Genomic DNA, 12,420 nt, shown 5'->3' with positions numbered 1-12,420 from the left:
CTTGATCTACTTCTGTTCACAAGCTCAAGACATTTCAAAGCATATAAAAGAAAATACAGTATTTTTAAAACATAGTGCTAATGTTTTTTCAGGCTTCCTGCTTGCTTGTCTGACAATTATGCCAGAAAGTCTGTGTAATTGCTCCTCAAAAGCATCCAGCCCTCTTAATCTCTACCACCCATTGCATTTCTGAACCATAAGTAATATATTTAATACTTGATACCTCAATATTGCTTCCCTTTATGTCCCCTGATTCCACGTTACTATCCGACTCCACCACACACTCTAAGCCATGCCTTCTTTTCCTTGTACTCATTATGGTTTACTATAAGAGCAGAACAACGAAGAAGTAGAAATAGTGCCAGCTCTTTTATCCAGTAACTTAATAGCTGATCTTTACCTTTGGACTACTTTCCTGTACTAACAATACACCTTGATTATTTTAATATCTAAATGTCTATTGATCTTTTCCTTAAACACGCTCAATAACTGAATCTTCAGTGCCCTTTTGGGTTTGAGAATTCTGAAGATTCTTCTATGAAGGATGAAATTTCATGCCGTTTTCAACCTTGAATGGCCAGCTCATTCTGGGATGTTGACACCTGGTTCAATACAACATAAAGGAAACATCAACTCTTCATCTACCCTCTCAAGCCCCATAAGAATTTTGCTGTTTCAATCTGATTATGTATCTTTTCCTAAAATCATGAAAATACAGTTTCAATTTATTTAATTTCTATGCATTGAACAAAATCTTCATCACAGGAATTAATCTGGGGAGCCATTGTTATGCTTCCTCAGTCACAGGTAGGAAGCCCAGATCTGTATGTAATATTACGAGTTTGGTGTCAAATATTACAGAATGGTGTCTGTTCTCATGTACTTTACTTCCGTAGAAATATTTTGCCTTCTGGTTACTTGCTGTACCTGTATGTTAATTTACAATAATCTGTGCAAAAGACCCCTCAATACCTGACATAGATTTGTGAATTGCTTCGTGAAACACCTTCGCTCTGTCTACTGCAACAGCCAGGATCTCCTTGTAGCCAGTCATTTTTATTCCACTTCCCATTCCCACACTGACAAGTCCTCTTCCATTGCAGTTTTGAAGCCGGATATAGATATGGAGCAACACCTCATATTTCGTCTTGGTAGCTTTTTACCTGATGGCATCAATATCATTCTCTCTAACTTCTAATGACTACTCCCCTTTGATTGTCCTACTAGCCGTATTTACCTTATCCCTGTTGCTGCATTCACAGAGATAAGGCAAAACAAGGTCAAAGAAAAGTAAAAGTAATTTTTTCCCCTTTTCGTCCCCCTCCCCTGCCCTAATAATCTGCCCGTTATTTTCACCTTCCTTCCACTGGTTCTCCATGTCATTTCCTTAATTCCATGATCTACTGTCCTCTCCTATCAGAGTTTGACTTCTTCACCCCTTTGCTTCCTCACCTATCCCTGTCCCTTTCCCACCCTCCTGACTTCCCCCTAACATTGGATTCACCTCCAACCTGCCAGCTTGTGCTGCTCTCCCTTCCCCCTTTTATTCTGGCTGCTCCCCTCTTTCTTTCCAGCCCTGCTGAAGGGTCTTGGGCTGAAATGTTGACTGTTCATTTCCTCGATAGGTGCTGCTTGACTTGCTTAGTCACTTTGCTTAGGAGCAATGCTGATTTCCAACATCTACAGTCTCACTTGTGTCACTGACACCTTTCCATCTCTTGGCACTGAAAGACCATAGTGCCTAAGAGCAGAATTAGGCTTCTCCTACTTTGTTTATCTTCTTTACGTACTGTTCATTAATCATTCCTCATTCCACACTAGTATTACTCTTAATTCTATATGTTCTAATTTTGTTTAATTTTGTTTTGTAAGGTTCCTTACAAAATGGCTTCTGGAAGTCCAATTTCAACCCTTCAACTTCTTGTCCTTTATCTATTCTGCTAATTATAAGTTGAATAAAACTCTTAACAGATATATCAAATATGAATTTCTTTTTATAAAAAAACTCCATGTTGACTGTGACTAGTCTCATTATTACTGACTTCTGGTCTGTTCCACCAGCTATGTAGGGACTGCCATGTGCACAGTATTACTTCAATGGGCCATTGCTAATTGGAAGAGTCTCTAGGTAATTGTGTACATGCTTTAAATGCATCATGCCTGCTTTTTGTTGCTATTGTTATAACACTGTATCCTGGCTCAGATGGTTTTAATTTTTTCTATGTAACATTACTAGATTATTTTCTTAACTCTGAGGTTGTTATCTGTTTGACATATTCTGGGTTTCTAGGTTATTTAGAAGAATGTTTTTATGAGAACCATGTGGTTAACCATGTGATGTTGGTGTTAGGGTCAGGTATAGACTAAACCAGGTAGTGATGGCATGTTCTTTTCCTTAAAGGATGTTGGTGAACATTTTGGGCTTTGATCATGTTGGCAATTCTTCTGTCCTTGGACACATGAAACAGGAGGCCTTTTTGAAGACAAAATCATATTTTGCCCGGAGCGTTTATCACTGAGCTAGACAGAACCTTCACGTGACTTAAGTGGATGTAATTTTCTCAGTTAGCTCATGAGTTAACCTTCTCTAACTTGGAGATCCAATGGATAGTGGTAGCGAACAAACTGACTCGAGAATTAAGATCCACTAATTTCCTGCTGAACCCAGTACCATATCATGAGATTCCTGTTTTTTTAAGCACATTGGACAAAAGATTGAAGATTTTGAAAGATGAGGAAGTTAAAAAAAGTTCTGAGGGAATGAACTGATTAACCGCAATGTTGAAGTGATAATTTGGGATCTTGTGGGTTATGGTCATTGCTGCAAGGGGAAAGCCTTTAGGGAGATTTCAAAGTAAGCAACTTTAAACTTCAATTATCAATATCTGAGCTTGGCAGGCATTGAGAAGCATGCAAGGATTTCTAAATCTTGGGGAAGCTGGCAAGAAAGTTAATGCGTAAATTAAACCTTTACATGATACAAATTGATGTTGATAATGGATGAAGAATAGAGAGTTTTGTGAAATGAGAATTTGAGTAGTATATCTTCAGAGGCTGTGGTTTCAGTTCAAATAATGTAGAGTCCACAATGGTATAGACCCCTATATCATGATGATTCTCCTTTTCAGAGAACAACTTGTTTCAGATCTGAAAACGATGAAACTGTAGATGATGAAAACACGGTGTTACCTTAACAGTAATGGCATTCATATGATGAGTTTCACTGTAAAGATGCATTTCTTCTTTCTGAATTATCTTTAAATTTGGCATCACTTGTTCAGGTCAAATATTTGATGGGAAAGAACCTAATTGTCAATATAAATAATAGAATGTGGTACTGGGACATTGTTAAAAGCACTATAGAAATGAAGATCCTTTACAATTTTGCATGAAGATTAACTAAGGAAATGCAATCTTATTATGAATAGGGAAAGAATCACATCATGTACACCTTAAAATTTTGAATATATTGAATAAATAGAAAATTAGAATTTTTACTGTATAAAATAACTCTTCTCCAAAAATTAGCAATCTGTCCTTGACTCATGCCATTTCTTTTCAGGAGAAAGTGGAATTGGAGGATATATTAAATAGACTGAGAGAAGATGGAATTAACACTAATGCCTGCAGCGGAAATGAGTATCTGTGTCATCTCTGGTGTATATATCAGCGGTCTGAGGCCATGTTGCAATCTACCAAACAGGATCTGGAAGATTTGCAAAACCAACAGGCTGCTGAGATGAAAGAGGTGAGATTTGTCATCAAAATCTTATATTGATAGTTTTCCTTGTAACAGCTTTATTCTTATCTGTAACTTTTATTGGACTTTAGAGGCCCTCCTTTGGCCAGGGTTGACAATGGATGCTGCCCCCTAGCTGTCTACATAATACACAAGCCAGTATGCAAGCCTGGGCAGTATGATATGCAGAGAAAGCTGTAGTTCATACAGCAGGCTCCCCCTCTCCAGGCAGCTGATGAATCCGAAGGAACGGCAGAGACTGATACAGTTTGGCACCAGAAGTGTCACAGGAGTTGCCAGTCAGTGTTGAGCTCAACATGGAAGTCCAGCTCCAGATTTTTCCTTGGGGTTTAGTCCTGAAGCCTCCCCCATGAATGGATATAGCTGCAAAGCAGTGGAAGTTTGAGATCAGAGATTCCCTTCTCCTAGATGAGCTGCCAACCATGGCTGATGAGCCCCATCTGCCGGAAGCGACTGGTTTTAAGCCACCAGTAACCTGCCTTTGCTCCTTCTCCTGTCAGTAGAAATGATGCTGCCAGGCTTCGTAGCTAAGCCACACGTGAAGGCCAGGAGTTGGATGGTTGTCAGTGGCTATTTGAGACACATATCATTGGGAGCATTTAGTAGGTAATAGGAGCTTATCGCCACTACCCCACCCCACCAACCCTGGCTATGACAACCTTAAGGAACCTTATTGGACTAAGTATGTAGGAGCAATTGTTTTCATGCTAACTATTGAATCTGTGTTGATTGGTATCTCTATTCCTTCTTCAAAAGTACTCACTATATCCAGTCTGGTAATTGACTTCTCAGTTCTTTCTTCAGGTGGTGCTAACTACTCCAGCTCAGTTTTCTTACTCTGAAAGGAAAAGTGTTTTCTTGTTGGTTGTTAAGATTTCTTCAGCTATTCAGTAAATCATAGTGTTCAAAAGTTCCTACACAGTAAAACTGTGCATAATGGTCCTGGGATTGGGCCTCCGAGGACGTTTAGAATAGCTTGGGAATTCTTCACCATTGTTAAAGTTGCAAGTTTTACTTGGATTATCTGAACTCATCACTCACCATGTATAAAGTATCAATAATCTCCTGGAATTCCAACACCACTTAATCTCTCACTGTTGCCAAAACTCCTGTTTTCTCTGTTTAAGCCTTAGTTCCTTACACCCAGTACCAATCAAAAATAAAAAGAATACAAGCAAGAAAAGTTGTCTGGTTCCTCAGCCTGCTCCACCATTCAGTGACGTTGATTTTTAGCCTCAACTGCCCATTTTTACCCAGTCTCCATTAGCCTTGATTCCTCCATGGTCCAAAAAATCTTTGCCTTAATAACTCAGCTATCAAGTATCTCTGGAGTAGAGAATTATGAAGAATGACATCTTTCCCCTTCATCACAGTCTTAAGTGAATGACTTCATCATGAGACAAAGTTCCCCAGTTCTTTACCACAAGGGTAAACATCATCACATCTAGACTGACTTTCACTTTCCTTAAGCTGGCTCAAACCTATCTGGGATGGTTTGCAAAACAGTAGAACACAAAGTTCTTTTGGAGTTTATTCTCTGTATAAACACCTTCACTTTAACACATTCTTCCCATTTAATTTGAAACATATTTACATCAGCCTTCTTTAATTCTATTTAATTTTAAACCCCACTTGCTGCGTGATCTCTCAAAAGAGTATATGGTGGATTAATTCTCTCCGTGGCTTCACTGTGAGTTGCTAAAGTTTGATCCAAATTATAAAATAAGAATCACATTTCAATTAATGCAATCTTGCCCTGTGATGCTACGATCTTTATACGATCTCTTTCTTGTAGGTTTGTAAGTCGATCAATACTGTGTACAAATCTATTGGCTTCCTTGAAATGCCATTCAATTTGATCTTTGATTGTTATTGCAACAAAAATGTTTTGAAGGGAAAAGTTCTGAGTTCATCAGCACTTTTGAAAGGTTGGTGAATGGGGGTTCCTCTAGTGTTGATGTTTAATGCATTTAAAAGCTTTTGCTTACATAACTAGATTTGGTGTACTCATGGTTAATATTTATTTGTCAACTTTTAAATCTTTTTGAAAGCCAGAGCTCAAGTGTTTAGTGAAGAGACCAGTAAGTTGAGTTCCACAAACACATGTCATTGTCTGGTCTAATTACTCCATTCCTTTCCTTAGTTTAATAGAGCTCCTGAATTTCCTTCAACTCATAATTTGTTTTAAAAGTTCAGTAAAAAATTAGAAGTCTCTATTGTTCCTCACAGATTTCTGGGATATGAAATTGTAGATTTGAAAACTACAGAAGTACCCTTACAGAATCACCTGATCCAATATTGATTTATTCTGAGTTAAATACATTCCTGCTGTAGACTTGTCAACAGAAACTACTCTGTCCAGCCCCCTTGGATTCTTGTATTTCTGTATGAGATTATCCTCTCATTTTCCTAAACCTCATTTTCTTAATTTCCCCATGAAAAATAGATTGAATATAACCTATCATTAAAATCAACTATTTTTCTGTTGCTTCTTCCATAATAATAAATCCTAGCATTTTCTAACCGGGCTACAGTTACTTGATTCTTTCTCTTTTTCTCTCTTAAGTAGTCATAACTAGATTGCCTAAAAGTGACATGGGAATGGTCTTCTTTCTGTAGGTGGATAGTTATGTGGATCACATACGCAATTTATCAGTGGAACAAGAGGCAGTGATGGCCGAATATGAGCGGGAGAATGAATTACTGAGGGCAGAACTGCGACAGCTGCAGCTGGAGCAAGGTCAGAATATGGTGACCTTTCAAATTTGCATCAACACACAATCAATGTGACATGGATTTGTTAATTAGAAGCTACGGCCATGGCCTTCCAGATGAGATGTTCTCACATTTCCATTACCTCTTTCCTTACTCATATTCACTGTTACCAATAAATTTCTTGTCCACAACTGTCTGTTAATGTTTAACTATGGTTAATGCATTTCAGCAAGCTGACTCATGGGGATGGAATCAAAGCTTAGGTTGATCTTAATAGAGTCCTGTTGTGCCTTTATTCCTTCTATCAAAGTGTATGACCATACACTTCCCGACATTATAATCCATCGGTCTCTTCTTTGCCTGTTCTCCTAGTCTGTCTGGTCCAGTTCCTTCATTATACAAGGTTTTATAGGAAAGTATATATTTCAGTGATTTAAAAAAAATCTTATTAGTCATTATTAATCCAAATAATTTTGGATTGATGGATATGCAGAAACACAAATAAAGGAAGTGCAGGAGATGCTGGATCAGGAAGGACTTGCAGCGATCACTCACGGTGGCTCAAGTGAGCAAGTAGCCTACCTCCTTGTGGAGCGTGCCACACTGCTGGAAAAATTGGAATTGGCAGAGAGGAAAGTGGAGAATTTTAAAGGGGATCCCCAAGGGATACAATTGCAGGTAAGAAACTGTTATGCTGTCTCTATGATATGTAGTTAAAAGAAGAAAATCAGTTCTATTCAGAAGTTTTAATTCTATTAATTTCTGTTTTCTTCCTATCACTAACTTAAATGGAAAAAAAGTTTGAGTACAAAAAGGGAAACATTAAAATAAAATTGTACAGTTATACACTTTAAAATTGATTAATATTTATCATATACTTATTTCTATCATTCACTCTATTTTCTGGTTTGGCCTCTAACTGCACTTTTTAATTTTACTTTTGCTACATATTATTTTAGAATGTAGAAATAGATCAAGAGGCAAAATTGTATCAAGTGATATCATGGAACTTCTGCCTTACCAGAGGAATTACCTCTCCCACAATCCCCTCCATTAACAATGAAAATTGACAGGGAAATTGAAATTCTGGTCAATTAAGTATTACTCAGCCCCATTGCTGAAGTTGCTATTATTCTTTACAAAGACAACGCACTTCCTGTGATGTTTTCTGCAGGACCTACAGAACACGATAGACAACAGAAAGACATTATTATTGTACTGTAGCAAAGGCCAACAAATAAATTATTGGGTTTGCTAGCCAAATAAAATTGAAGTTATGTTTGCTAATCGTGCAGTAGCTATTAAAGAAGTCAGATTGACTTCGTCATGATCTTTGCATATGTTGGCAATGCAGTGTTACATACATGAAGCTTTTTGTCTTATAGAGAGAGCTGAACCAGATGCAGCAAACCTTTGAAGAGGAATTGAAACAGCAGCGGGAATCCATGCAACATACCAAGGAAACTATGGCAAAAGTATGTTCATCCTTTATGGAACACAGTGCTCTGATTCTCTTGTTCTCCATGGAATTAAGACTTTCTTTGACAGAATAATAAAAGGGTTTTATTCATTAAATTGAAATTGAAATATTGTGCTAAAGACCGCACTTAATGAAATGTCATCCATTTCCCTTTAATTTCTAAACCATGGTTTCAAACTCAGATCAAACTGAAAGGATAAAAACTATTTCCTTGCTCTGACAAGTAACAAATTTTCCCAGGGAATGGTGATTATAAAAATATCACCATTGGTGCAGCCATCATTTCTAAATTCCTATCTTACAGCTTGGCAGTGACAACGTAATTAAAAAATCCTCTAATTAAATTGTGACTCCCACCAATGGAAAACTAATCTGAAAAGTATGTAAAAAGAAAACTTAAGACTGTCATTGCAGTAGCATTTTTCCAGGTTTAGGCTTAATGTATTGTGTTGAGGTAGAAGAAAGGAAACACTCTGCAGCAGTCTAAGCTGCTCAAGTTCTAGAAATTATTGTTGGGAGAGGTTTAATCACAAATGAGCAAGTGAAGGACAATGAGAAAGCAGAATTAGCAAGCGTGTTTTAATTTTATTATGCTCCATGCTGAGAGATTCATCGCAATACAGAAAGTGTCATTACCTAATTAATCTGTCTCAGTAACATGGATCGTACAATTATAATTGTAGTAGTGTAGAAGAAGTACGAGGATTAGGGAACACTTTTTGAAAAAATATTGCAGTAACGGTAAACTGACCAAGGTGAGATTGCTACATGTCACTTATTGATAAGAAAGTTATTTTGATCTTGTCTGCAGACGAGAAATGAAGATAAATTTGTTTAATAAGAATGAAGTGATTTTGTTTAGGAAAATGAATAAAATCTTCTTGAGTGTTCAAAATTATGAAGAGTATTAATAAAAATAGTTGAGAAATTTCAGGTATGAGACTCAGGTAGCAGAAGGCTGAAGTTTAAGGATTAAAGAAAGTTTGGCAGGACTTTTTAATTATGTATTGAAAGCTTTGCGTGACTGTTTTAGTTGACATTTTACACTGTAGTTGTTTGGACTGCTACATGTTGTAAGGTCAACGTTACTCTGTCCAAAATAGGGATAATTTACATATGGCTTCAGAATTAAATTGTTATGTCTGAGATTGGTCAAGATAACTTGTAACTGAGTCATTGGGAAGAGGGGCCTCAGGCTGAAAACCTGGTCTGTGCAGAATTGGGTGATCTCTTTCACAGAGTCTTGGCCATCTGAGTCAAGCAAAAACAAAATATTTGATTTCCACATCTGACTGTCTGATGACTTATTGGAGAGCAATACACATGAGTGTACACACATGCTAAAGATACTGTTAATGTGCAAGTTTGCTCTTCAATTCAACTTCCCCATCCCTATCCCATCTCACCTTCCTTGGGCCACAGCTCCCCAAGTGGCATAATCATGCAAGGTGCCCTGATCTCAGTTATATTTCTGGTTCAAAAACAAATCTTGTGATAACAATTTTATGACAGTTGCAGTGGTGTCTGATGGCTTGTGTAGATCTCTGTAGCAAAATTTAAAATTCACCAGGAGCATTTTCACTGGGTGCTCTTTGTTTTGTCCTGAGGGCGCAATACTTGAATGTTAGAGATTGAAGCCCAGAAGTCTAATCCAGTGCACAGTGTTTGTAAATTGAAAATAGTAGGGAACATTCTTGATGCTTATTTTCTGTGTAAGTGATTACAGGGCAGGTATCAAAGAGTAACAGGGAGGTGAGTGTATCCTCAAATTCGCAAACTAAGCACGTGATGAAAGAAATCAGTGGAAAGCATAAACTATAAAACTGAAAAGATTAGATTTGCATTTGAATGATGGCCTTTCCATTGACTGTTTAACAGCTTAGATTTATTTATAAAAGATGGTCCTCTAGGTGAAGAGCTGAGGACATTTGTGATCTATACTCAGTGGTCACTTTATTGGGTAGCTTTTGTACCTCTGATTGTACGCTTGTAGTCTTCTGCTGCTGTGGTCCATCCACTTCAAGGTTCAAAGTAAATCTATTATCAAAGGACATATATGTCATCATATACAACCCCGAGATGTTTTCTTGCAGGCACACACAGTAAATCCAAGAACCATAATAGAATCAAGGAAGGACCGCTCCCAGCAAGGCAAACAACCAATGTGCAAAAAACAAGAAATTGTACATACGCAAAAGGAAAAAGAATTGATAATAAAAATAAATAAGCAATAAATATTGAGAACATGAGATAAAGAGAGAAAGAATCCTTGAAAGTGGATCCATAGGTTGTGGCAACATTTCAGTGATGGGGCAAGTTAAGTTAAGTGAAGTTGTCCCCACCGGTTCAAGAGCCTGATGGCTGAGGGGTAATACTGTTTCTGAGCCTGATGGCATGAGTCCTGAGGTTCCTGTACCACCTTCCTGATTGCAGCAGTGGAGAGGAGAGCATGGCCTGGGGGATGGGAGTTTCCAATGATGGATGCTGCTTTCCTCCAACAGTGCTCCATGTAGATGTGCTCGTTCTTTGGGAGGGCTTTATCTGTGACTTGTGTGTTCAGAAATGCTGTTCTGCAAAGCATGGTTATTTGCGTTACTGTTGCTTTCCTTTCAGCTTTGTTCCAGTCTGTCCTTTTCTCTTCTGACCTCTAATTATCAAGGTGTTTTCACCTACCGAACCACCACTCACTGAATGGGGTTTGTTTCTTGCACCATTCTTTGTAAACTCTAGAGACTGTTGTGCTTGAACATCCCAGGAGGTCAGCAGTTTCTGAGATACTCAAGTCACCACGTCTGGCACCAACAATCACTTCATGGTCAAAGTTACCTAGATCACATTTCTTCCTCATTCTGCTATTTGGTCTAAACAACAACTGAACCTCTTAACCATTTCTGCATGGTTTCATGCGTTGAGTTGCTGCCACATGTTTGGTTGATTAGATAATGAGCAGATGTATTTCATAAAGTTGCCATTGAATATATATAGTCTGACAGGAGTAATTTCCTTCTGGGAAAGAGAAAAGAATGAAAATCTGTATTCAGGCATGACACCAAGTCAGAGGTCTCCTTAGTAAATGAGCTTTGAGACACCAGGTGAGAGTAGTTGGTTTGGGAATTATGTCGTGATCTAGCCACAACGTGGATGGTAGTAATTTAGCACTAAAATGCTAACTGGCTTTTGATTTCAAGGATACCGTTAGTTCTATCTTTAATGTCTTGTCTATTATTTCATTATCATTGGCAGCTATTTCTATCTCCTTTGATTTTTCACTTTTAATCATAAATTTTTACCTTATTGTTTCACAAGGATCCTTTATCTCAACCGTCGAGTCTATGGAAGAAGCTGTTTGGGATCCGTCAGCAGACACACACTGTCTCCAAAGACATAGCTGTAGGTCTGACCTACTCTCAGCCCATAGCCAGAATGCACCTTTTATGATACTGACTATGTCTATTCAGAGCAAGGCAGCAAAACACACATACCCTGCATCTAAAATATTCTCTTCCTAGAAATAATACCTTCTGCCTTTATAAATTTCAATGTCTGAAAGTAAAAAGACTTGCTGTTGTGTCGTACTTTACCTTGCTGCTCAGCACATTAAAGTAGATTAATTTTAAGTGCTACAACTAGAAAATAGTTCTATTCATTTTGTACCAACAATATCTGATAGAGTGAAAACAATTGCTCATTGGTTTAAAGTATGTCGTTACTGTTGCCACCTTTTGTAATAAAGAATGAAGTGGTTCTTTCCACATACAAGCACCCATCAACATAGCCTCCATAAGTAAGCACATGTAAAACACTGAGGTAAGAACACAGAACGTTCAATGTACACAGTAAGTTGAATATCATCTATCAAGAGAGAAACAGAATTAATTTTTCTGGCTGAACATCTTACACTAGGATGAGAAATGAAGATAAAAAGAATTATAAGATGCAGAGAAAAGGCAGACAACAGGTAAAGTCTGATTATTTAGGATTCAGGATAGTGGGAGGCAAAAGGCTGTATTCCCTGCTGTTTCAAAGTTGCAATATCGAGGTACACCTTAAATAGTTTGATATAGAATGTAGTAAATTGGTATTTGAATACTGGCAAGAAAAGTAAAAGAAATACACTGGAGCTGTCAGTGTGACGTTCCAATGCACTATGTCCTGTGTTGTGACAGATGCCAAGTGATAGGATTTTGGTTTTTATGTCACTTATATGAGTGATGTAGGCTCACAGGCTGAGACAGGATTTAATTCCCCTTCTATAAACACCTTTGAAAAGGTGGTGGTGAGCTGCCTTCTTCAACCGTTGCAATCATGAGGTGAGTGAAAATCAAAGCAACTGCAGATGCTAGAACTCTGAAATAAAATCAGAAATTGCTGGAAACGTGACAAGTCAGGCAACATCACATTCAGCTTTTTGGTCACTTATGCCTATACGTTATGTATCAGGAAGTTAATCGAGTTGCCCCCTCCC

At 37.8% G+C, this 12,420-nt stretch overlaps 1 protein-coding gene across 2 annotated transcripts in view; it reads left to right on the top strand.

Moving 5' to 3' along the window:
• The window catches only part of LOC140188596 (uncharacterized), a 124,923-nt gene that overhangs the window by 18,833 nt on the left and 93,670 nt on the right, over positions 1 to 12,420 (top strand). For both annotated transcript variants that reach the window (XM_072245026.1, XM_072245025.1), the window contains 4 exons: positions 3,563 to 3,748; positions 6,380 to 6,500; positions 6,969 to 7,153; positions 7,861 to 7,950. In XM_072245026.1, coding sequence (XP_072101127.1) covers positions 3,563 to 3,748; positions 6,380 to 6,500; positions 6,969 to 7,153; positions 7,861 to 7,950 — 582 coding nt within the window. The remainder of the gene's footprint in view (positions 1 to 3,562; positions 3,749 to 6,379; positions 6,501 to 6,968; positions 7,154 to 7,860; positions 7,951 to 12,420) is intronic.

Source organism: Mobula birostris, chromosome 27 (assembly GCF_030028105.1).
Source record: "Mobula birostris isolate sMobBir1 chromosome 27, sMobBir1.hap1, whole genome shotgun sequence".
NCBI classification, from domain to species: Eukaryota; Metazoa; Chordata; class Chondrichthyes; order Myliobatiformes; family Myliobatidae; genus Mobula; species Mobula birostris.
This window is presented reverse-complemented; position numbering and strand designations above follow the sequence as displayed.